Genomic DNA, 27,606 nt, shown 5'->3' with positions numbered 1-27,606 from the left:
TGGGGTCCTAGTGACTAGTTGATGTGACCAGTTTCAGAACAGGACTTGTAGAAGTTTTTGATTTGATAACAATTCGTCCATTGAGCGTTATTTAAGAAAATAGCTTATTGCATTGTGCATGAAGGACGAGGTCAATTGTGCAGGACCCTAAGTGGCGATTTGATAAACTATTTCTAGTAAGGCTGTGTTAATAAAGTAAACTGTGCGACTTGTTATATCATGACCATCTTCTACTTTCGACTTATTGTGGAAATTAAGGCCAGCGTCGATACGCGGAAGGAAACAAACCGTAGAAATCGGATCAAGTGCATTACGAACAAGGACAACTAATCACTTTTTCAAGATTCACTGCCGATGTTAGAGTCTCTGATAAGTGCGTTGGAATTCCGAGACAGAGAACCCATTTGACCAAATATTTGCTTTCGGTGATGTATTGTTATGTAGCCTTCCGCCTCAGGCAAGATGCTTTCCTAGCCTTGACATCGATAATAGCTCTACGCTAGTTTGCAATGGAAATTGATAATGTTAAGTTATTATATTATTATCTCAAAGTTTTAAATATGGTAAGCCGATTTGCATATTCAATAATAAACACGACCATCCAAGGTCTTTATTGGTAGATCATGCGAATTTTCAATACTGCTGGAACCCCTTCAACAATAAAACTGATCCGTGTTGATAATAGTAAACACCGATGAATATTCATCGCGGCATAATACGATTATTGACTCTTGTTAATAAGGAAATGCAGCAATTTTTTGTGGAGCAATAATTATTTCGTTTTTTAGACGTATTAACGGTTATCTACAAATGCTAAATATTCATCGCACAATTTTAGAGGTTTTAAAACCAGTTTTAAAGGATCACACCGGTTTAAACCACAGTCACGTGGCCCACAAATAGGTTATCAAAAGCTGAGCTATTGCAAAATTCAGGGACAAAAAGGCCATCCGGGTCGTTGCCCGCGCAAGCAAAGCCTTCCGAAGCCTAAATAAACGACTTTCTTTCAAGCTTTTGTCTTGGGAGCATAGACCCATCAATTAGGAAACTGGCGTGGAGGCCCAAAAAAACCAACTACACCGAACAACCAACCCGCTGTTACGGGCACACCTAACTTCCTTTGAACTTTTTTACAATTTTTAGGAAGTAATTCCTCTCAGCCTTCGCGGAGACACTCTTGTAAAATGCTTGGACTTAATTAATGATAATTAAAAACAAAACAATTTCCCGTACAGCAGTCACTTTTTCCCTTCCTCTCATTGACGCAGATCCGATCGTAAAAAAGGACTTTGATTCAAAATATTTCTAATGAGCGCGGCATAATTAGCAATAAAAAGCTGTTTATTTGTTGCTCCCGGCTCGTGATTCATAATTGTGAGGATTATAAGCAATTGCTCGAAACTTGCGTTTATCATCATGTTAGTCTGCAATCACTACGTAATAAGCGGAAGAGTTAATTAATTAAGCGCAGCTGACTTGCTGCACAAAGGCCTTAACAGTTCGAATTGGTACAAATTGTTGAAAACAAGCACTCAAGTATATGATTGTGATTGATATATTAAATGTTTCTGTGCTAGGTTAATGGGACAGCAACTGCGTGCAAGGTTTTAGAAAACAAATTTATCAGCTCCTAGTGTGTGTCAATAAAATTGATAAATTGCACGGTTCGATAATGCAAAGATTTACGGTCTCTTGGCGGTAATAGAATAATTATTCAACTATTGCAAACTGCAAGGGTAGCTTAATCATTTGCATACCACAATTTCTGTAACCGCTATCACCTTGCTTATTCGTCGGCTTACTCTTTAAAAACACATTTAATTCAACTCCTAATTAAGCGCACATTAAGGAAAGAACCTTGAATTATTCCCACTGTCCAGGTAAATTAATAGAAAAGCAATATCTCAGAATTGCTCAAATTACTACTCTTCTTGGTTGCAAATACCGCAATATAGCCGGCAGCAGGAATCGCTAGCGGAGATTTCAACGCTCGACAAGTCAATAAGCTGGTAACCTCTCCTTTTATGTTACATAACAAGTCAGCATTTTGATGGTGCCGACTAATTAAAATCCGCTCTAACACTGATTGTCATTCGAGCAAACTTCCTTGGTGACAAGAACCACACCTCCGATTTTTTCCAATGTGGCCGAATTTTGATCAGTTCGTGATAGTTGTTTGAGGACTCATATAAAAACGATTTTCCCAAATCGCGGTTGAAAACTACAATTTACAATTAAAATTAAATGGCGAAATGTCGCAAGACGTGTCTAGGTAAGTACACGTCAAGTTCCCTTTCACCGAATGTTCAAATGATTAAGAACATTGCGAGCTTATTAATCAACAATTCCAATTTGCATAATGTTCCTGCTTTGCGAAAAAAATTAGCAATTTACGTTTATCAGTGCTTTAGTAAATTAAAAACACGAATTGTTGTTGTCTACGTTAGAGCTTTGACCGCATAAATAAAACATCATTAGGTTGTTTCAAACAACAGGAAAGAGAATATTGTCGCACTCATTAATTTTTGTTAATGACTACAATAGGATTAACTAATTATTCCAATCTGATAACCCCAATGCCTATCTTTAGCCTTTATTCCGCTTATCTCTATTGGTACATGAATCCCAAAGTGGCTGTGACGAGATTTTGTCAAAACTAAATAGTTATTTTCTAAAATAAATAAGCCTTTGAGGTGGAGCGATAATGAAAAATGTAAACTTGTGATACCTATTAGACAAACAAAAAATTACCTGACAAATCAAAAAACAGTGAAACTACTTTCAGTCTCGAAGTAATAGATAATAGATCCTTGAAAACAATGTCGGAAAAACATGCAGTATACATAATAGAGGATTTTTGTCTAATAACATGAGCATACATTGTATAATATTATACGTAATAGGTAACTTATTAAAACATTTTTAAGAGTCCAGCTAGTAAGAAAAGCCCTTGATCATTTTCTTTTAACAGTTAAGATAACAATTAACTGTTATTAACAAATTTTTACAGAACTTCTCATAAGAAAATTCTAAAAATTTTCATTTATTGTTGGCATTCCTTTTTCAACTTAAAAATCGGTGACTAGTTTTTGTATTTATTCCACATATCAGTCTCGAATTTTTGAACGTCGATATCAGAATAGGTGATTTGCACAATTATCGCCGTTTACGGCCAGAATATATTGATTTTAGTAATTAATAGCATCACAATAACGACCAAATTTTTTAAAGCAAATTTTAACATGCAGCTCCTAACACGCCGCAGTCGCAACGTCACGATTTGTTTTAAATATTATCAAAAATTAAACTGTACAAGCAACACCTGTGTGCGACAATGCAGAATTTTTCTCCTCACTTGCAGCTATGCAAAATCGATTCGGATATCTTAACGAGTTCTAGGTCAATAATTTAATTGACCAGAACAATGTTTCTTTGACTGTCAAGTCCAAACGGAGTTACAACACTGATTTATCATTGACTTTAGTTGTTATTAAAATTTTGCGGCTTTGTTTCGCAATACGTTACCATTGCTTCAAGATTTTGTCGCGAGTCGCTTAATCCAACATTTGGCGTTAAATTAGACGTTTGTGAAAACACTCAAGCGTGAATACATCAACTTTATTAGCAATAAAACACGTTTCTCTACTCCGATGCGTCTCTTATCAGATGCATTTCGGTTTTCGACAGCTTGGAAGGCTGCTCCTTTTTTCATAAATTAAGCGGACCATCTTCACCATTAAAACGGTCAACAACCACAACAAAATCAAGACGAAGAGCAAAATTGACTTCTCATCAGTTCAGCAAATCAAACAGCTTCTTGGGAGTAGGAGAGTGCATTACGTTGTAGCGTTTGCGCAAAATTTGAGTCATGTCTCTGACTGGGGTTTTGGGGTCCTCTTGAACTGACGGTTTCTTCAATTTGACACTAGCGAGGTCTTCGAGGGTCATTTTTGGTCTCTTGATGGTTTCGACTTCGGTTAAGCTTAGCAGGTGGTAGGGGAAAGGTGGCGGAGATGGAATGTTGCCATTTTCAAAAGAATCGTCTTCACAGCAGTGCAACTTACAGAAACGTCTTTTTTTCGAAATTTTTGTGCCAGGTGATAAATTATCGTTTTCTGGTATTTCACTAATCGTACAGCGGTATGATGGAAACATTCCACCGGGAAGCTTCAGAAGAAATTTTCCTATAGCTTCTCTCGAACGAATTTTCTTCCAAGTCAACATAATTAATCGAACTTTGATCAATGTCAAAATCAAAAGGTAAACAAATCATTACTGGGTTACCAAAACAAGCAACGTGATTTTTCCATAGGTGCGACACCCAGATCTAATTGATTCTTTCCTCTGTCGAAAATTGTTTCCGACTAGAATTAATTGAGTCGGACTATTAAACCGTAAAATGTGAACCATGAATTTATAATAACGATTTATAAGTTGCAAAATCGTGAGAATTTTACCTGTCAAGGTTGAGAACATCCGGAAACATGCTGAAAAGTGAGCATTCAGGAGAAGGCACTCGCATGGTAATTGGTTCGTGTTTGGAACTCCATTGTAAATTGTCGAAAAGACGAGATATTGTCTCGTTTTAAAAACGAATAAAATATTTTTTTTATTTAAGATAGGAACACTAGCGTAGTAATGTTGTAGGTGCCAAACATTTTTTTCTTACAAATGCCCAAATACAAATTCTTAATTTTTTTGCAAGTTATGCTGAAAAGCTGCATCGAATTTATAAAAACTATGAATGTGTAGGTAATGGATTTTTCATGTTTAGCATTTTAAAATTTCTTGGTCATGTTATCAATTTTCCTGAATCATCACCCAGCAAAATAGATGACAAAGTAACTTTTAATAAATAAATTTTAACAGTCAAGTTTAATAAGACATTACAAATTAAAAAAAATGATTTTGGCAAATTTTGCCTTTGAAAATAAAAAATCTTTGTTTGTGAACAGTTCTCGCTCAGTTTACAGCCAGAAAACATTTTACATAAAATTTAGCGGAATGTTATCAGCGAGTATGCAGAAGGCCACCGTACGTGCGCACTTAACTTGTGAAAAATAGTGTAACGCCTCAAATTTTGCATATTTCGGAACAAAAGGAAATGGCGTTCAAAGTACAAGTCGTGTTTTGCAACTGGCAAAACTTGTTATTTGCTTGTGATCACTCCGACGTGCGTAAAGCATAGACGTTTGCAACATAATGAGCTTTTTCCTTTGAAACTAATTGTAGGTCACCGTTTTCCGAATGCGTTTTTCCGAGAATGTTACAATTCAAATTAGCTGGATCAAAGTACTTTAGTCCAAGGTGTTTCCCAATTAATAGATTTTTCCACCTGACTCTCCTCGACTTTCAATGCAAGTCAATTTGTTTCTTTTCGTGGTTTAAATTTTATAAGCCATACACGGCGCGGAATGCGTTGATTTTTAGGCCAGCAATTATAAATTCAGGACCGCGCCGACTTGTCTTGCACGCAGGACCAGTCTGATGCATCTTTCACGTAACAAAAATTTTACGCAACTTGCGGCCCGACCTTCACAAATGTTGGTTTTGCGGAAAAACAATTCGACTAATAAAATCATAAATCAGGTGGTGATTTACAAGTCAAAACTACGTCACTCGGAGAAGAGAGATTCTATCTTTTTCACACCAGTTTCATTAGTCACACCTCAACTGAGTCCAAAGTGCGGTATTTAAAATAACTAAATTACTTGTTTGATTTCATCTCTATTGTTTTTTCTGACACACCCATCCAACAATAATAGAGAATGAAAATGAATTATTTATTGCATTTTTTTAACGTATCGGTTGGAAGCGATTTCTTCCAGCGATTTCAGGTAGGAAATAAAACTGTCATGCTTGAACAACCAAATCCTTGACATTGCAAACAAACACATTAGAAGCAACTAATAATGCTATTATTTTTAGAACAATCAGTCAAACATGAAAATGGGAAACAATGCCAAAAAAATATTTTTACTTCGAAGGCTGAAAAGCCAGAAATATTTTTTGTTCCCCTGATCAGCACACAAAGTGATTTTGCAAATATTATCAACTGTCTCCGCGAGGATGTTTATTGGCAATACATACAGCCGCTATATTTTTAAACTGCTTGAACAATATTTATCTGTTTATAATTTAAAACTCCAAGGATAGACTTCCTCATTAATTGGAGTTCCATTGTGTTTGGATTACGTTTTCGAAATAAAAATTACTTTATCACCTGCACTTACTTTATGGTTTATAATAACTAAAATGGAATTTTTTGACCGGTTTATCGATTCAAGGACTACGAAGTAAAATCGGGACGCTCACACAAGACTGTAACTTTTGTTAATTAATAGTCTGTCAGGTGTAAGATGGACATCTTTATTGGAAAAGTTATTTACGGAAATCGGCTTAATTGAGGTCGATCAGGAATTAAGGAGTGCAGTACTAATTCTTCGGCACTTTAACATTTAGTTAATGATAATTATCTGTTTATATTATCATTAAATTACATGATTTGTGTGTTCACGATTATCTTATCAGGAACATCATTTTTGCACTTTTTGCAAATGCATGTCCAGAATGGATAAAAAATTTAAATCGCAGGAAACCAAGCGTTCCGCGGATATGACGACCTTGCAGTAATTTTATATTTCAGAAGCTTTTTTAGATGTAATAGTCAATGATTTTACAATGTCGACGTTTCAGATCAGGTACCACAATTATAGTCCCAGCGACTAATTCAAAAACATTTTCGGTTTTTTAAATAGAGTTTAAAAAATTACGTAACTCGTCTCGAGGCTTAAAATTGGACTCACCAGGATTGTACTCGTAGTAGGATGGTGTACAACTCGTGGAGGTACACATGATTGTGCGTGATTTATTTACACTTGATAAATAAAAGGCACTATCCAAGACTGTCGAAAACTTTTCGAGTTTCTAAAATTTGCAAGATTTTCGGAGGAGTTATCGAACGATAACTAGGATGAAAAGCCATGAAGCACAAACATCAAAACGCGCGAAAACCCAAAAAGTGCAATTTTGAAGGCGGTAATCCACGTGTATTAACTGGCGGAAGGCACTATCACAGTCATTTCGAGTGCAAAGATCGCTTTTTTCGATAACCAGGTCCGCGGTTACAGTAACTCGCGCCAGGTTGTGAAGTACTGAAGTGTTGCGGACAGGTAGCCGGTTAATAAATGTGTTCTCGGGTTAACCGGTTGATGAAGTTCGGTTGTGACCAGCCCGAATACCGGCAACTTTACGAATGCTGGGTGTTCTGGCACAGGTGAGTGGCGCAGTCGCGTGTATCTTCATAACGCGAGGTCAGTGTTTACATATCGGCTCGTTGTTGACATTGTTTGTGCAAAATTAGACGTGGACGAGAAAAATTAAAGACGTGCTAAGTGAATTAACACCCCTTAAGGTTGGGCGCAAACACTGCCTGACGCTGAGCTTTCGGGGAGCTTTTTCGGCCGCTGCTGGCTGACCTCTTCTCGTTTCCTTGTCCTGCCTTATACTTAGCCGAAAACCGACTGTTGGAGCATTTTTTCACCCAATTAGCCACACGCATCCGGCGGCCGGTTTACGACCGACAAAAAGCACGATGGGATGCGCTGACTATCGACAAAGCTTCGAAAAAAAATGAGGTGATCTAGAATGGCCTATGAAAAGCTTGTTTCTAGTATTTTTGAACTGCTGCCAATAAAGTGATTTCCGAAATATCGAACTTTTGTGCTTCTTTTCCTTTCTTGAAATCCAAAACCTCAAAACTCTCCAATAGTCCTGATAGTCCGGAAGCTTACGTACAGTTAATTATTCTTCTAATAAAAGTTCCAACACAATTATACGAGTGTTTGAAGGCTCTTGAGCAACAAATAATACAAATTGTTTCTTCAAACCCAATGCAGAAAATCCGCTCAGTAAAACGTATAGGTGCTTAAAGATTTTTTTTCCTATTTCTGTTGCGCTCAATTATTTCTTTCTTATTAAAATAATAAATAATAATAAATTAACCATAGTTATTGCTGCTTTAGTTCGGATTTTTTCTAATTCGTACAATAAAAATATTGTTAATTTTTATTGTTTAATGAAGATAAGGCCCAGCACGTGATATTTGCTGATCTTAATCGAATTAAAAATACAATTTGTGTTATTAATGCAAGAATTTAGCATGAGGAAAACTCCGACAAATGGAAAAGCTTGTTGTGTTTGTATTTATTAGCATTTCATCGAATCCGACATTAATATTTATCGCCCCGTTTCTAATAGTGATAAACACCTCAGTAATGGAATATAATAAAATTAAATATGTTTTAACACTCCAAACAGAAAACAAGTCTTTGAATCACAGGATGAAATTCATAAAATATTCCATATCTTTATAATATTTACATATAAAACACAAAATTTTACAGTGACGAAAATGTAATCTAATTATAGTCTCGCGAAGCGATCCTAACTTTGCAAACAAATTAAAGCAACAGTTCTATTTATAAATCAATTCCTCGTTTATGCAATAAGCCAAAATATTAATTAATGAATAACAAGCAAAAACTATTCGTGATTAATTACACTGGCAAGGTCCTTGACTGTGTCTTCCTCGACTCGAAAATCTCGTCTACAAGTGGAATATTTTTTTGACTTGCCTCAAGTTGGCTTGATATCATTTTAACGGTCCGGATTTCCCTTGGACGTTGATGAAAAATTTACACACAAGAAACTATTGCAACTTTTAAAATCACAAACCTGCTCAAAAAATTCCGCAATTAACCGCTACACCTGTATAAAACATAACACTGTACTTAAGTAAAGTATGCAGTTTTGCACGAGCGAAACAACACGTGAAATATTTTTGCTAAATATATTTTAATTAGTTGTTTGGCATTTAAATGCGTTGCGACAGACTAGGCAATATTCCGATTTTGGGACTTAACCGAATTAATTTAAGTGGTGATCTAAGCGTTGGGAAAGAGCCCTCAACCTTCCTGCGTTTTGGCGATCTAACTGCGAAATTTGTTTTTGAGAAGATCCCACACGATTGCAAAATTTGATCCGATCAGGTGTAGCACCATGACCTTTGCCTATTTTTCCGTAATCTATTACGAATCATCACTAAATAAGGAAGCGCCAATACACAGAAAAATGACATCGCATTTTGCTACCACAACCATGTTCTTAGGCTTAGTTAAACCAAGACCTAATTTCTGTTATCAATACGGCGCGAATTTACTATACAAGTTTACGAAGCGGCAACATCTTAACCTGAATTCTGTTTTTTATAGTGTCTTAACAGAATTGTTATCTTTGTTATTTAAATGTTATTTACCATGAATGCATCATAAAACATAAAACGAAGCCAAAGCACCTTTACTGCTTTTTTATTGTCCTTCTGGCGGTGAACTCGGGTCTCCTTGACGGAGAGGAATAGTTTAATTTATATTCTTCTAACAATTTGTACGCCCCCGCGACTAATTTATGTACTTTTCTGTTCCATGAAACCAACTTATCATTTTAATGTTATGCTGTCGTTGGTGACGTAAAATAGTTCTTGATCCTCCTTCGTGTGTAATAACTCTTCTGCGGAATGGCCATCCAAAGTTCGTTCTTTGGACTTTGGACGATATTTCTCTATTGTTTGTATTGACGTCATGCATCTTGAGTCCATCACGAAATCAAGGCCTGATGACTTGGATCCCTTCCGGGGATAACGCGAGGATTAAAAGATGATGCACATCCTGAAGACGTCTGCCATTTCTTCAGAATCACCAGTACTTGTTAAAGCTACGTTTTCCATAAATTACCATAATTAATTCATTCATAATTTATTGCAACGAATTATGTAACTAGTCTGCGATTTGGAATCCTGGACAAGTCACAAGACGAGTTCTTGAAGAAGTTCCAACCAGTTTAAAAAGCTTTGGCGTATTGACCATTTTATCCCGGCGACAGTGTGATATTTAGTTGGACATTAACATGTCAGAATTTAGGACAATGACTTCAGATTAACTTGTTTATTAGTTATTTAGAAGATAATTGCGTTTTTGTCATTAAATAAACACTGTGAAGGTACCGCTCTGTAATATTTGATATTTTACGTGGCTATAAATACACAGCGCTTTTTAATTAATCGCGGGCGAAGTAGGGCATGCAACTGGGGGTGTTTCGGTCGATTTTGTAGAATTGCGTGAACTCCCCATTTCTGATAAGAATATATCATCCACCCAAAGGTCGAGGTTTCGCCAAAGGAAAGGTCACTGTTAACTTCCTCGACCATATTATAGACAACGCAATGTCATTATTAGTGTGACTGTAATTCTGAATTGTTTTATTTGCCGCACATAAACCATTATCGAGTTCTTTATGGAAGAAAGTCATGTTCTTCCGTTGTTGTTTTCCTGTGTCGCATGAATAAGGGTCATAAAGAAAAAATACAAGGCAACGCTTTATAATAAATTATTAATTGTAAATTACACTGTTATCTCAATCGAGCATTTTTTTAAATAAAATAGAATTGCATTTTTGTGTGTCATCCTATTTAATTGTGGTAATTTTAAGTCAAAACATGTAAGTGCAACAATTATCTGACGTACGGTGATTAATTTCTTTGTTCAAAACATAAAGTAGCGAGCAAGGAAATGACCAATTTCAATTTGTTTTATTTTTTGGTAAATACTAGTTGATTTTTTACTGACTATGCAAATAATGTGATGTCAGTCTTCTCAAATAAACGACAAAAAAAACACATGTGGCAAAGAGCACTTGAATAAAATTGACTTTAATAAGACGCAAAAAACTCATAAAATTAAAAATCACTCGCAATCGCGTCTTCTTGAATTTGTTGTGTACACATTTATCCATTAGCATTCAATATCAGAATTACCACTAGCGGCTTAATTTTTACGAAACAAATCACATGCTTGTGTATTTTTTATTATTACAAGTTACTTTAAACTCTCCATTCGTGAATAACTAATAATAAAAAACAATAAGACAAGTATAATCAATTAGTAAATACTCGACAAGTACTAATTGTACTTGACAGTGACCCTCCACCGTTTGGATACTTGAGAAATATGCTAATACCTGTATCTCACAAATAAATATTTTTCACCGAATAAAACAAAGAATTTAAATTATAACTTGTTTGTAACAGATAAATCACAATTTATTTACTTTATTTCTTTAAAACTCAGAATGTTAAAATATTTATTTGCCAATTACAATACTTTGAGGCCAATTGGGCCACAAAGATGTGTGCACTTTCTAAATAGAAGAAGAATCTGTGTTATAGCTGGACTTTAAGGCCAAGGAAATCCGCTTAAAAGGGAAAAAGTGACAGTTATAGATTCGAAACTGGATTTATGAATGATCAGTAATTTTATAAAAATATAGAACGTACAGGTTTTCCTTTAAAAGACATAAAATTCCAGTGAATGCGTTATCTCGCCTATTCATCAGTGATCACCAATTAGAGAAAATGTGCCAAAACAGATAATAATTTATACGCGTGACGATGTGTGTTTGTTCAAATGATTTCGTTGAGAAGCAAGCTTCCATCTCTAATTTATTACAAGTGAAGATGCAAGCGTTTTAACATTCTGGTTAAAAACCTGTAGGGATGAAAGCGACTTTCTTTATTAATACATAAAATCCGATGTTGCGCTTTCTATTCATTGCTTAAATCAATGTAAATTCGCGCAGGAAAAAGATCGAAGGTACAAAGGAACGCCAACGATAAATCTCTTTCCTCTTAAGCTCTTATGCATATTATGCTTACACATCGTCGTTTTAACCTTTTCTTTTTTGCAAGTTAAGTTTTCACCTATAATTCATCCGGTGTTACCAAATCTGGGAAGCTGGGTTTTTGCTACCTTCCTGTTTGTTTCATGCTAATTTTTATGACAGAAAGCAAAAGTAAAGGAACCGATGACACATTGCTTCATCCGAAAATCGATTTGGTAAACCAGCGAATGATAGATAGCAAAATTATTTTGCAAGCTGTCATTGTTGTCTGACAAACAATGCACCAATAGCACGCCTAATTAATATTAAAAGAAAAAAAGTGCAACAGAAAAGCACGTCTCTTCACAAACGTAACGTTATTACAGGAAACATTTTCTCAGGTTCATGTTTATGTCACTCAATTAGCACATCCGGAAAAAAGACTGAACAATGTAATCGTTTCAGTGAAAACATTCGTCCTTGCGATACTTAAATGCATGCTATTGATTCAAATTCAAACGACTGAACTTTCTCTATCAGATCTGTCTGTTCCCACAGGAATTCTATAATTACTAATCGTTTTATTTATTCAGCAGTGTGAGATCTTGGTTTCTACAAGACATAATGTATGAGGAATGCTGATTTCTACTTTGCTCTATTTGTAACAATCCGCAAGTCTACCTACGACAGAATAAGGCGAATTCCTACTAAGTGTCTATTGATTTTGATAAGATACGGAGTGATAAAAAAGCGGAAATTATTAACCATGTTATCTGGCATAGCTAGAAGATTAAAAATTGATTCTGACCAAATATATTTCCATTACTTTAACACTTATTTGCAGTAGTCGTTACAAAAATTTGACCATGTAAAGGCCTGTTAACAGTACTAACAACGTTTTTGTGTTTTCTGTGTTCTATTTAAATGTGCAAATTGATCTATATGGTGACGACACGAAAATCAATTAGAGACTTGACGTTTTTATTTATTTTTTAAAATGTAAACGTATTATGTACTCTTGCAATTAGATGTAGAAATGTTTGCAAGCCTGAAACATCATCTCATTTCATAATATGCAAATCCGATAAATGCAAATAGTTTACATCAGAAGCACGTGTAAGGGAGTAAACAATAACAAGTTCTGTGTTTTTTGTCGTTATATTTGCTCAATTCATTTCCAGTTACGAAAATTATAAGCCACAATTTTCACATCACGTTTCTGTAGAAATTACCGGGGAAGTTGACGTCCCCTTGAACAATCAGTGAGAGTAAAAAACGCATGATATACATTGACTTCCGCACGAACCGGAAACGCATTCCCAGCGAATGTTTTAATGATTAGTTTAAGCGACTTGTGATAATACTCCTCGTATTATCCCATGAAAGAAATGTTAAATTTCTGCGGTAAAACACTACTAATGTTCGACACCAACGTGGTTCAAACTCTCTACGATTATAGCCACTTTCCTTCAGACTGAAGCTCACGTTATGAAAGTAATAGTAGACATTTTAAACTTGTTTCGTAAGGGCTGCTTAAGTCAAGTTGAAGTTCAATGCTAATAGTTTCTCCTGCAAATCGTTTGGTACTCGTGTTACTTTGGCTGTTATTTATTACAATTCGATTTTTGTGTTTTCATCAAATGTCATGGCTTTTGTGTACTGTGCATTGTGTCTAGGGTCATTTCTCGCTGAGACTTTTAAATGTCAATGTTTTATAATTTCATCGCATATAAATATGAAGTAGTTCTTCTTACACCTTTCGAATAGTTTACGCTGGTAATAATTGAAAAAGAACAGCAAATTTAACCGTGCAATTTATCACCTATTACGCGTTTAGCAAATTATAGACCCAATTTGCTGAATTATGGGCTGGGAAACGTGTCAGAGCCGTACGCCCAAATTGTAGTACTTAGAAGAATAATAAAATAAATAATAATAAACGAATGCGGTACATTGCAATTGTAGCAATAGAAATCACGTGAATTATATGTTGAAGGTTAATGTTTTCGACAATTTGAGTGGCAATGAGGATACGTTGAATTACCGCCAATTGCTGGTACAATCATCCAATGATGGCTCGCAACTCAAGACTCGAGAGAATCTTCTAGCGAATTGCAATTTTATTTCTCTTTGGGCTGCTGACTGGAATGAATAATGACTGCGTTGTTATCATTATCAGCGTTCCACAGGTGAAAGATTTTGCATTCCGTCATATGACATCATAAATCAGAGTTACCGTTACGTGGATGCGCGTTTCACTATGGTCTCTCTGCTTTTGTACTGCATGCGAATTATTTATGGTACTCGCAGCGCTCACCTGTTCCTTGTTGAATTAAAACGAAGGTTAGCTATGTTGTTGTAAATCTGTTCGCGAATTAATATGAGTAACTCGGGCTGAAGTGGCGGGGTACGAAGTTATTTTGACATTTTTATAGCCAATTGTGTTATCCAACCTGGATTAATGTTTGTTTAATGACCACTGTTATGTGATTCCTGTTATAACATCCATAATTCATCAAACCATATTGGACAATTTATTGAGTATTGCGTAAAAGTCAAAACTGGACGTGTTCGGTTAAGTACTACGTACGCATAAACTTGTCACTTGCAAAGGAAACTGGAAATAGCTACATAAAAGAGAAAATAACTCGAAATTACATTTCTGACAACATTGTTTAACGAATAGCTCGGAGTAATAAAAATAGCTTAATTAACATTAAATATACATCTACCTCTGACTTAATTTGGTTTAAATTGTCCCATTTAATTGCTCCTGGAAGCTCTAAAAACAATACCTTTCGGTTCTAATGATAGTATTTAGCACTCTACAAATAAACGTTAGTTAGGCTCTGCAAGTGAAACAATTAATTACGTCCATTCTCCGTATGATTATTTCATGTACTTGACTGCAATAACTTCGATGAGTTCGTCAGACGAACCACAATGTAGGCAAATGATCGAAAATTCCCCTTTTTTGTCACCAACTTTTTCAGTGAAAACCATCTTCAAAAACTGGTTTTGGTTATTGGTTAGCAAAATTTTCCTGTGCGTAAAAACAGTTCGTGATCCAAAAAGTGAATTAATCTCATGGGATTTCCAATCTAAATACCCGCTATCGTAGTAACTGTATCGTTTCAGAGATCTTTTGCAACACATCAATAGTTTTATACATAAAAAGTAACGATATATAATTACGCTAATTACCACTTTGCTCTCAAAATAATTAGTTTAGGAGTTATCTAAACCCAATTTTAATTAAATTGCTATGCTAATAGTGCCGTCAAGGAAGTAACTACTAGCCAATTTTCGGAATATGCAGACAGTGAAGTACATACATAATATCTGAAATTTCAGTTTTAAAAGAAAACTTCAAATACTTGGTTACCAGCCAACAAATTTATCCATAATGTGTGGACTGGAAGTTGCAGAGAATGTCCACTTTCTAAAAATTTTACCAATTTTCACATGAGTGAGACTTTATCGAGACTACAAACACTTTGTTGTTTTTACTCAATGCAGCGAAGAGAAATTAGTTACGAATCAAATGAACATCTATTGGTCTGTTGTTTTCTAGTATATGTTTAGTTGGATAGCAAAGTTGTTATGTAAATACGAGTATTAAGTCTGAGAAAGTATAATTATTTGACGATTATATTTAATTGAAATCAATATTTGGTATATTTTTGATTCTGAGTTTTACTTATCTTCGTTTGCTTTTACCAGGATAAACTTATTTTGCCTGTAGATTGCACCGATTCCCGAAAATAAAAGATTAGAGTTTCTTGTTAGCATTTCGCAAATAAGGTATCACAGATTAAAATGTGTATTTATGTCATGTTAAGGATCTAAGGACATTATTATGAGTCAAAAAAAAAATAACAGAATAACTGCTTAAATTGCAGTTCGCTACAAAATGCATACGACATGCTTGTTTTTACTTATGCTCGTACAAACGTACTACAAATAGGTTTTTAAGCAGGTCAGGTTTATCTGCGGGAAATCCCGACAAGCGTAAGTAAAAGGTAACTCCCATATGAGTGTATTCCTAGAACTATCGCAAATGTAGTGTTTATCGCCGAAACAACCTCGTATTAATATTGTTATCGTATTCTGTAACGGTACAATAAAAATTCTGTTTTGTGCACAGCATTAAAAATTCTTCTCTTATACTTTTTAACCGCACAGAAGGCCACCGAAGAACGTTGCGGTTAATTGGCCTTGACTCTTTCTAATTAATAAGCGTATGATATAATGGAAAGGTTATATTTTCCATATTTTCTTCACGCTTTGGTTTAGTGAAAACACATTTAATCAGGTTTTCCTGAATAAGGACAAAAGGATGGTACGCACTGGACATTTAATTTTGCTTGATTGAAACACAAAGATTGACACTTTCTCTAAACGAACAACAGACTTAATTGCGATAATCATCAATATAATGTGGCTGTTGTGGATATTTAAGATTGAAGAATGTCCTAAACTTTCCTCATCGTCTCTCGGAAGCGCATTCGTCCACTTAATGAATCATGTTAATTAAATTATTTAAGACGTTTCCTTGTGCCCATCTATTCGCCGATTTTATAGTCACTTAATTAAAATCATTATCAAGGAATTTTCGGTAATATTAAGTCATAAAAATGCATGTGATCGAAATTTTAATGCAGGTAGTGATATTTATTTTATCGTTCACCGGACGTCCTTATCGGATACGACTTTATTCCGGTCAGTTTCAGACGGTCATCAATAACATAAAAAACAATGTTAAGTCAAGGTGTACGTTAACTGAAAAATTTACATTTCAGTTTCTAGGAATACCGAACCGCGATGTGGGAAACCGTTTAAGTTTAAATACCCATTAAAAAAGATAAATAAAAAGTAATGACAACGTTGACATTAAAACATAATTAAATTAAAATTAACATTTCTTAGGTGCACCGCAATTGCTTTTTACAAATTGAAAATGAGATTAACCGAATCTTGTACCAATTAAGTAAAAGAGCCCTAGAGCTTTTTACTACAAAAATTCAAGAGTTAAGGTAACCCTCTGGACAATTCTACACCGACGTTTCGTTGTCTTTTGAAGCATCATCAAACCCAGTAGCTATTCCTATTGTTATAATAATTGAAAAAAGATACTTTAAGTCAGTGTAAATAAATAAAATAAGTACCTCTGATGCACAATTTTTTGTTGTTTTTGTATTGTTCAACCACTTTATCTACGCACTTGACCTTGGAATACGCAGAATAAGTAAATCATTAGAACGTTATCATGTAAACATTTGTTTACACTCCACATGTAAATCATTTGGCGTTTTCTTTGTAAATTATTATATAAAATTTTTTTTTGATTCAAATGCACATCTCAAAGGTCACAAAAACAGTCTCGACCTGTACGAACCACTAAATATTATAACTTGTTTTCAAACCTGGAGAAAAATATCTCGGAGAATTCTTCAGTATTCAATTTAAACTTTCATCTTGATACAGTTTTTTTTCACAGATTAACCACAAATTGCTATATACGTGTATCAATTACAATCGTTACTACGTGATCATAATAAAGTAATAAAAAATAATAGATACTTGAATATTATCATTGTAAAAGTTAATTCGAGTAAATTCATATGACATATTTGGGAAAAACTTTTGTACAAGTGCAAAACTTTAGTATTAAGCACATTAAATAAATAAATAAAAATAAAACGATAAAATAATACAAACAATTCAAGCAATAAACCTTTGAAAAATATATAAATACCTATTCCGTTCGAATTCTTGAGAGCCCATGTAGACCAAAAGCCTACTATTGTAAATATATCACCGCAAAAGAATGGCGAATTGTTAACACGTAATCAAAAACGCAATAAAAATCCTAATCAAGTTATGCGATAAAAATTCCATATTAACCTGCATAATGCATAGTTCAAGTTTTGCCAAGAAACCACACATGTTAAATTTGTATATAAAAGTATGCATAATCGCGTCAAGGTAATTAAAATTTTTATATTGCTTATCTTTGGTTAAACTAACAACACTTTTAAACGTTTTATTAAAAGAACTGAAGGCCAGACAATTTCATAAAAGAAAGAAATGCATTTGTAGAACAAATGCAAGTATGGGTAAAAAATATTTTGCAAGAGATTTTTTACAATTTCATTGGAAAAGTCAAATTGCGGTGTTGATAAGAAGTTTTTATCAGCTCAATATTAACATAACAAATTAAATAATCGTTCTCATGTGACAAAACATCATATGACTGTGTGGAACAAATCCAAGTCAGTGATTTTGGGCAGAGAGGTGCCATTAATAGAGCGTTGATAATAATTGCGTGTGATATACCAATTAGGGTAATGAGTGATTTTTTGAAAGTATACAAATAAAACATAAAGTTTCACTTATTTGTAGGTGTTTGTAGCTCAGACCGACTGACATTAATTTAAAAATATGCAAAGTACGTATTTTGTGACTACTTCAAGGAAAACAGAAACGGGATTTTGAGCGATATCAGTTTGGGTGAATAACACGATTAGCCTCACTTGGAAACAGCCTATCAATATTGCTAAATTCTAATATCACAGGCGTAAGCGCAAAATTAGTAAAAAAATAATGCAAAGTGTATTTGCTTCTAGAGTATTCTGGTCTTGTTCCGAGTGGTTTAGATTTATATGCAAAAGTGGCGATCGAATAGGGAAATCTTAACCGATTTACCTTCTGTTCAAGGCGAAGTACTCTTACTATCAAGGATTTAATTTGGTCTATTAGTACTCACCTCCTTCTTCCACATGTGTTCCATGTTTGAGGTGGTGCAGGTGGGCGTAGTAGTGATGATGATGAAGAATACACTCTAGATCCGTGCAATTTAACATCTTCACTCAGCGCTACGTGTCGCGAAAACGTAAAAGGATGCTTGAGCTGGAGTTTAGCGAAAATACTTGTTTTATCCCATTATTGAGTTAAATGTTTTTAATTCGTATTGCCACACACTCGTGTTTATGTCACTACACCGCAACGAGGTCTTACATATAAGGATTATTAATAAACATTAACTCTATTTACATTAAATTATTCTCAAGCGAAAGCAGTTTGCACACATCACCTGAGCCGACTTCGGAAAAAATCTCGCACCCCGATTTTTTTTGCTAAGGTCAAGGTTCACACGGGGCACAGTTTATCACCAGCCGGACCCAACTCGTGTTCACTTGTCCAGTCTTCCGCAAGACACTAGACACTGTCTTCGAGAGTGCTACAAGTCAAATGCCTTCATGTTCGTAGTAGTTGTGATTGTCGATAGCTAGTAGTGGGTCACAGGCTAGGTTCAGCTCGCTCAACGAAGAAGTCCTCGTCCACGTACGATTTTTAACACACTTTACACGCTTGGCCGACTATATTACAGCTCGATTCATGTGAGATAGAAGGTTAACACAAACAAGACATCGACGGTGCATGGAATGGAATGGATAGCTGCAAGCCTGCAGGAGAGGGGCCACTTTCTAGCTATTGCAGCCCCTCTACTGTCACCACACAAATCGCAACTGATGACAAGCTTTTTCACAACTAGTGCACTTTCGGAATTTTGACTTTTCTGCCATTGATCCTACAAGGATCCTGCGAAAACGAATCCGCTATTCAGGTCAATACAATGAACATATTTTAACTGACTCTCTGCGAACAGGTGTGTGGAGCGATTCGTTCACCACAACCAGTACCAATCATTGTGTTAATGTTTTTGCAACTCGATAACACTGATAATTTCACGTTTCATCTTTTCCTAATTACCGTCATTGTAGGACTTATAAAACAATTATTTTATGACCAAATCATTAACTTAACAATATAGGAGAAATCAAAGAGTGCCGGTGTTTAACCATAGGATAAAGAGACGAGGGGGAAATTATATAGTAGGTAAAGATCTTAAAGAGGTTCAGCCGGAGTTTAGCATTTTATCTTAATAACCAGAGATAAATTGGCTTGTATGATTTATCTCTAGCATCATCCTCCTCTTTTTGGCGTTGACTAGGGCTATTAAACATTATAAAGTAGTCTTCAAGAGGTCTAATTTACTTTTCTCAAAGGTAAGGCGTGTAGAAAAATGAACCTTTCAGCGGGTACTACTTTATTTATTTTTTAATGCACATGCTTGTCTTATACACTAAGATGGAAGTTAGAAGATGTATACCCCGTGGAATTTTTTTCTGTTTTTTAAGTATCCACTGTATTAAATAAAATTTACATAAAAAATCAAAAGATAACTGTAACCGTAATTACGTTGACTAATATGTTTGTACAGCGACTGGTGTGAACTAACTCACATTTACAGTTTTAACCTCGGTTTTAACTGATGCTGAAAAGGTATAAATCAAACATCAGATCAAGAGAATCATTAGCATCTTTTACCATAGATTTTTTGTAAGCAAACGTCACTGCTGTTTATAAAGCTAGAAAAAATTGTGCTGACAAATCCATTCGTCACAGCCAATAGTACCATCGTTTTTAATATATATCTACTGAAGATAGACCAGGTCCACCTTTTTTTTTGCTTAAATGCCTTAATGCCAATTTATTTGGTCCACTTAGAGACCATTTAGCTGGCACATAAAAATTATGTAAAACACACGCACTAAACTCAATCTTAATATTATGCAAATTGAATTTTTGAAATATTCGAGACTGATCTAGATGAGGTGCGCAACAGTTCACGATTTTGCAAAAATGGAGACAGCGGTATGTGTGCAGTTTATTAAAAGGCAGGTTGCTGTGCCTGCGGCTGCTAATATGCAGATGTGGTGGCAAAAGAAATTTCTCTTTTCTATCAGAGTCAATACCTACAACGAGTACTCATTAAATTAACAAATGACGAATAACTAAACCTTATGTAATCGCAGAAATTGCCAGGCAGACCGAAAGCACTTTGGTCATAAATATTTATTCGCCGACAATCCTGACTAAGCAGCATTGAACATTTAAAAACACAAATGTCCTAGGTAAGTACTACGTAGTAAACACAAGTCAGGAATGAAAATGACTGGCGAGATCAGACAAGATTGCCATTATATTTAAATTGCGATTTAATTTCGTTGGCACAGAAAGTTAAAAATCAAGAGTTATCTCCCAATCTAGGTCATACGACTGGAATTATATAATTCTTATTTGGGACCGGATAATACATTATATTATTTGCTAATATTATTAACTTGCAATATTTCTTCTCGGAATCGTTCAGGGTCTCAACCATTATCTCGGATGTGGTTATCTACATGTCTGACAACAGGCCATTAAAAATAAATTTGTGAATAACTCTCAAGATTTTCTGGATCAGGAGTACCTGTACACAAAACGCGTGTTACCATTAAAAACATAACGATTATGACTATCTCGGTATCAAATGAGTCAGTCGACACGTGCTTTAAACTGTTAATTAATTGGTGTGAACAAAGCTTCTTTATTTTGTATCTCAAACATTTTATGAAAGTGGAACAAATATGATAGCATTGTTCTAAAGAAATTTGTGTAGAAATATGTCACGTTGAAGCGCTCATCACCAGGATTTTTACGGAGATAAGTTCAATAGACTCGGATTCGGACGCGGAAATGCCACCCCGATTGCAACCTTAGTATTAAACACTTTTTCGAATAAATTACCTTTCAGGAAATTCATTAAGCTAATCATAAGAAGAGCATAAACAAGGATTGTGTCTACCACACTGTGTATTTAACAGCAATTACGACGCAGTTGATTGAACCAATATTTTTTCTCTCCGAAGGTAAAATTCAAGGCTTAGGGCCCTCATGTTGCAAACTGCAAACAAAGTCCTTGAACTTTCACTGTCTTTCGTGATTACGTTTATTTACAATGAGGATTTGCGTAAATTTCACCGCTATTTCTTCACATCCATTGACCAAAAGTTTAATAACGATCATCAAGAACTAATCGTTTGACTGACAGGATATTGTCCAAGTCCATCCCGAATAAATTTCTATGTGGTGAAAGTGGAAGTAATGAAATAGCGCCTAAAATAATAGACATCTAATCGCTCTTGTTAGTGAAATCCCGAGCGTAGGTATTTGCTGATTTTTTCAGTCAAATATTTGCATTCGGTTTCAAGTTCGCCCGGATCACAGCTTGAAGAATTTTAACGCAATGCGGTACCTACTCAAATTCGAACTCTTTGTACGGTTATTGATGAACCATTTGTATGATAATTTCAGGTGGTAACCATGGCCCAGTTATTTTTGCTCTTTGGATATGGTCCCGTACGTAAATTTTCCACATTTGTGCAATGTGTTGAAGATATTTTTTTAATAAAAATAAAAATCGGATTCTCTAGCAGTGGTCGTAAACCAATGTTTATTTTTATTCACGAAGGCACGTTTCTGAAGATTTCCATTCGCATAATGCGGCTGAATATTTATTGCAGCAATACTTAGCTGTTCAGTAAGATTTAAATGGACATACGCTGTACAAACGTTAGTCTGTAAATTTGAACTGGTTGTCAGATTTTTCATCAGAAAACGACCTCCGTCTTCGAGGTATGACAAACTTGTATGGCAACCACAATCATTAACTGACTTTGACATTATTAAATATGTTTTTTCTAATTTTAATGATATATCACCTGCTATGTTGTGATTGTGAATAATTAAAAATAATAATTTATAAATTGTGAAAAATACAACGCCCTGTAACTTCGTCAAATAAAGTTAGGATTAGCGTCGTCTGACTTTTTATGGGTTAAGGGCAAGCACTATTGTATCGGTTTATTTATAACCTTATGTTTATTACGTTTAGTCAGTATTGGGATGCTTTAAGAATCCTTAATCCATGTGAGAATGGCCTTTGTCCAGTTCGTGTCCAAACTGAAAACTAGTCCAAAAAGGCGCACTATTTTGTGAAATTATGTAACTGCGGGTACTTGCTCTCACGTTAAGTTTTTATTACCTAATTTATTTAAACAGCGTCGTGTCGTGAATCGGCGATTACAAATTGAGCAGTGATTCGTTGGGATTCATTAAATATGGATGTCCGTTGATTATGCATTATAATGGCCAGCTCAATGAATTCCGAAAGGATAACTGGTCAATTTTTATATTTCCCGATACAAAATGACGCATTGGCGACCACTAGTCTAGTGATGATCTCAACGTGTCTCACTCTTACAAACGATTTACGCCTTCGTCTGAAAGATGGTGATAGCAGCCTTGTGTAGACATTGACCCAGTTTAAACAAGGCGATTAATGAGGAAATGAAAAACAATCATTAAAATCATAACAATTACGCTAAATTTCAGGCCGCCGCCAAAAAGAAAGCCAAGTGTTACGGAGTTTTAATTAACCAAATGACAACAGACAATGAAATGACGCAAACCATTCTGTGTTACTAATGGCGCTTTTCTGTATTTTCTATTATCTAACACTAAGATGGTATTGACATTTACATATGTCACGTGCGTGTGCGATTTTGCTGTTTTCACAACACAAAATTTTTATATTTATTTTATTTCATCACTACAGAAACACGAGACACGACTTCCTTATGGGCATATTTTACTACCATTTGTATGATAACTGTGAATGACAAAATTTTGGGCTACACAGTGACCTCGAGTTCTAATAGATTTACTCAAGTCTATTGGAATTGATGAAATAAAGACATGATTTTCCGCTTGAGTACCTCCAACTGATTAATTATTTAAAGTAAGAAGCAATTAAACGGCAAAGAGGCATTTTGATCTATCCTTTTCCTACCACAGCCATTTTGGTCAGGAATTTCCGGTTAGGTGGATGATGCGTAAAATAAACAGTTTAGAAAACCGCTAATGCTTATATCTCATTTGTATTCCAAATCAGAAAATGTTATGTAAAAGTTTTCACTCATTAAGTCAGTGAATATAATGCATTATTTTATTCCTAGGAGTCAATACTATTTATGAGTGCATTTACGGGCAAAAGACGTATTAGGGAATTTTAATTAAATGAGTACTTTTGAAATAAACTCAAAAATTTTCAAATATCTCAAACCCAATCCACGTAACAGCCAAATTTTAAGAAGAAAAGCAAATAATCATTGAAAAAACAATTTAATATTAGGGTAAACACTGTTGTTAATATTTCTATTGGTACCGAAATAGTAAAGTTGTGATTGCAGTTAAAGTGAGTATGTGAGTAAAATTCGCTGATCTTCGTCGACCTAGATTTGTAACTTGTTGCAATGTTATCTTGTTATCAACCGCACATTTTTTGTAATAATAAAAAGCCATACAAAGTGTGTATAAGCTTCTCATTATGAAATTATATTTGCCTTGACACTGTTTAAATGGAACCCATCATTATGATTATTCGATTATGGTAAGGTTCAATAAAAAAAAGTACAATTTCAACACTGCAGATATTTTTCCGACAATAATTGTTTAAACATGAAGCCAAAAGCTTCGCCACATTATGTTTCCAGCTCAAATTTAGCTAAATTAAATAGCTATTTAATACATAAAATTGTAAGCCAGAGGCACTTTTCCAGTTAATTTTTTATAATTGTTAAATAAAAAAAATAAGACAACCACCTCATACCTAAACTTTTTGAATCGATGTAGGATTTTTTAGGAAAAACAGATGGAGTGGGTGTGTTTCTCTTCACTAACTTTTAAAATAATACAAAATAAATTTAAAATAATCTCTAGGCTCGAGAGAGCTAGAGGGCCAATAATTTATAAACTGATAATAACTATTTAGCCAGCTATTAAATGATGTCATGTGCTCGTAAATGGGGTTGTCTTGCTAGGGGCAGTGTTACAAAAGCAATTACGTAATAATAGTTTTTATTGGGTCAATATCTTTCCACAAAAATTTCTGACATCATCACCCACCCATTCGTTCATTGTTGTCAATATGCTAAAATATCTCAACTAAGCATGACGACATTGCAGAGCCGAACGTACAATTACACCTGAAAGTACGTTAATTATAAAGCAGGACTCCCAATTTCGATAAAAAATTAAGTAAAAGTTCCCCAATTGTATGTAGGAGAGAAATTTGGATTCGCACGTGTTAAAAACATCAGCAAAAGCATGTAACACCAATGACAACCAGTTAGCTGCTCATAATTATGTTACAAAATCTATCAACTGATCTAATTTTGCAATACGATAATCACGGTTGTCGTATTCATGCAAAAACGCTGACACAAAGGTGTAATTCAGAGTTGGAATGGTAATAATTAATTTCGTTGATAATGAAAAGTTGGCCGGTATGCAATGTTACACATTTTTAATTATTGAAAAGAATGTATTCAAATTAACAAAAATGTAAACAAGTTTGAGTATTAGATTTAATTACTATGATTAGTTTCAACACTAAAAAATCGCACTATAAAGGTTGATAACCCACGAATGTTATAAGACTGACCTGAAAATTTCGGCAATAAACCTTGAAGTGTAAATTACTACTACTAATCCAATTAGCTTTTATCCCGTGGACTTCTTTTATTAAAAACTGAAGCCTAGGGGTAAACCATATCCAAAGATAATAGCTCCCAAATAAGTAGAAAAAATTGCATTTCCGCAGTTTCTCCTTAAATAATTGATCTCTAATGTCAATTAACGGCCAAGTGTTGTTCGAAAACAATAAGCTGCATTTCATCTACACTTTCTTGTTCAAGAGTCAATAAATACGAACGGATGATAGCTAGTTATGAGGCCGCTATGAGGTGCCAAAGCTTCTCATTATGAGCAGTTGGATATAAAATAATTTATCCTATTTATAATCAACTTACCTTGTGTTTGAGTTAAGCAAACCGCAAAATTTCACTGAGCGTGAAGAGACTTTAATATCATCGCATTATTTTTAAACGAGTGATTAAATATACCTAACCAAATGGTAAAAAAAGTAATTAAGCGTAGAAAAACGTCTTTGATTCTTTAGACATTGAACTCGTTAAAAGCCACATTGATTACTCCATTAGCAAAATCCTTTACGGTCTTGATTTTCATCATAAAAATCTTCGTAAGGACAAGTTTTTGCACAATGCACAATAATGTACCCACATTTTATTAACTAATGAACGGTGGCAAATGGATTCAGGTTAGTTTATGCGATTTTTATGTCAATATAATTAACTTAATTAATCCCCTTGGCACCACCTGTTATCTGCAATGTGTAGGCTGCATTCTAAAATTAAAACGCTTGAATTAGCTTTAATATCCCTATATTAAGTTAATTCGAAAAGGTCATAATAACAAGGGCTTCTAACTAGAATGTGCAACCAAATGAAAACATAATAAAAACGGCATCCAAGCAATAAAAAACTATTCCGCAACGTCATTCACAGCAGGAATCTTCGATTTATCTTCAGTACACGCATTAGCTGGTAGCGTGGTAAAAAACATGTCCGGTGTAAACTTCAAAGATGATTTATTCTGTGGGCTTTTCGTCGTATCCGTCTCCATAACCAACACTTCATTAGTATCACGCAAAGGATCTTCGCTCATACTGTCGATCTTTGTTATGATGTGCTCGTCAAAGTTGATAGTATCGTGAGTGTTATTAATTTTCGAAGTCAAGTATTTGTATTTCAAATCGCTCTCAAACTCCATTGCATTATCCGCCATCAAATCTGAATGCATGCTAAGATTTTCCGGCTCGAACATTTCCGCACTTTGCATGTGAAAACTGTTTTCGTACAGATCCTCGTTAAAACTTGTGTGCAATTGGAGCGACTCCATGTTGGTTTTATTACAAGCGGCACTGGAAAAGTTCGGGTCAATGTATTCTTCGGGCATTGCTTTGGCGATTTTATCGATTTCGTCTGGATTTTTAATGATTTTGAGGTCGAAGGTCTCCGTTTTTAAATCCTGGTCGTCTTTAGGGCCATTCTCGCTGTCAAGGGTCTTCAGCTCCTGGATCTCGCCAATGTGGCCGTTTTCGTCGACCACCTGGTACTGGAGCCCCCCTTTCGACAAGTTGAGCAAAACCTCGTCGGAGACGTTGACGAAGTTGCCGTCGCTCGTTTGGAACATAATTTCCACCTCGTCGTTGCCCAAAATGTGCTTGATCTTGTCCGCGGTGAGGCTCTGGGTGTTGGAGACCGGGATAACGCTGAGGGGTTTGCCGTTGGCGGTCGCTGGGGGCGCGTTTCCATTAACAAATTGCACGTCGTGAATGTTTTCAACGAAGTTCTCCTCTACGTTAGGGATAAAATTCTCGACGGTCGTTTCATTGAAAGACTCCTCGACGATAAAGGAGTGAACTTGCGGTGTGCTCGCCATAACTTTTCGCAAATTAGCCAAAGCAATGCGACTCGCTTGGGCCTCTTTGGCGCATGCTTTTTCAGCTTCGCTCCCAAGGCACTTTCGTTTGAATTTATGTTGCCCGTACACGTTACTTAAAGCATAATTTATTTTTGGAGGCAGGGATGCGTTGGAAAAAGGTTTGTAAACGGTTGGGTACTTGGGGGGTTTACATATAAATTGCGGAGGGGGTATGCACACTTCATCCGCTGGAAATATTTTCACAAATTAAAACGTAATTGGGTCGTAAATGTAAATATGGACAGAGTTGAGGAGTACTATAATGGGAGGAGGAGATAGGCGTGTTGGAGCGAATTCCGTAAGAGTGCGCTATTACACCCAAATTCACCTTTATGTTACTAAGTTATTGATGAAAGGGTGCAGCGGTTTGGAAATAAAAAAATTCTGTCTTAAATGTATTAGACACGTACAACATGAAACAAGTTCGATTTTGTAATCTCACATTATACACGTCAAGCGATGATAATGGATGATTTATAAGTCCTTGTACAGTGATTTGATTTAGTAATTAAAATTCTATAAAACGTGATAACGTGCTTTGAAAGGAGCGCTGAATTTTGCAGATCCAATCAAAATAAAAATTCTGTGATTACTTAA

At 35.1% G+C, this 27,606-nt stretch overlaps 1 protein-coding gene and 1 long non-coding RNA gene across 8 annotated transcripts in view; one reads left to right on the top strand and one right to left on the bottom strand.

Moving 5' to 3' along the window:
- LOC661830 (protein jim lovell) overlaps nucleotides 1–27,606 on the bottom strand; it is a 57,591-nt gene that overhangs the window by 28,560 nt on the left and 1,425 nt on the right. The window contains exon 1 of one of the 7 annotated variants that reach the window (XM_015985204.2): nucleotides 18,482–19,187. The exons of 2 other annotated variants lie outside the window; for them this stretch is intronic. In XM_015985204.2, coding sequence (XP_015840690.1) covers nucleotides 18,482–18,578 — 97 coding nt within the window. In that variant the 5' untranslated portion in view covers nucleotides 18,579–19,187. Of the gene's footprint in view, nucleotides 1–6,806; nucleotides 7,269–18,481; nucleotides 19,188–25,890; nucleotides 27,198–27,606 lie in introns of those variants that run through there. 4 more of the 7 variants (XM_008203368.3, XM_015985205.2, XM_008203369.3 and 1 more) reach the window with 4 other exon arrangements.
- On the top strand, nucleotides 17,916–18,763 carry LOC103315224 (uncharacterized). Its single transcript, XR_511834.3, has 3 exons — nucleotides 17,916–18,059; nucleotides 18,118–18,292; nucleotides 18,342–18,763. It is a non-coding gene; the product is annotated as an uncharacterized LOC103315224 (long non-coding RNA).

This window comes from Tribolium castaneum, chromosome 4 (genome assembly GCF_031307605.1).
Source record: "Tribolium castaneum strain GA2 chromosome 4, icTriCast1.1, whole genome shotgun sequence".
Classification (NCBI taxonomy): Eukaryota; Metazoa; Arthropoda; class Insecta; order Coleoptera; family Tenebrionidae; genus Tribolium; species Tribolium castaneum.
The sequence above is the reverse complement of the archived record's forward strand: the minus strand, read 5'-3'. Positions and strand labels throughout refer to the sequence as shown.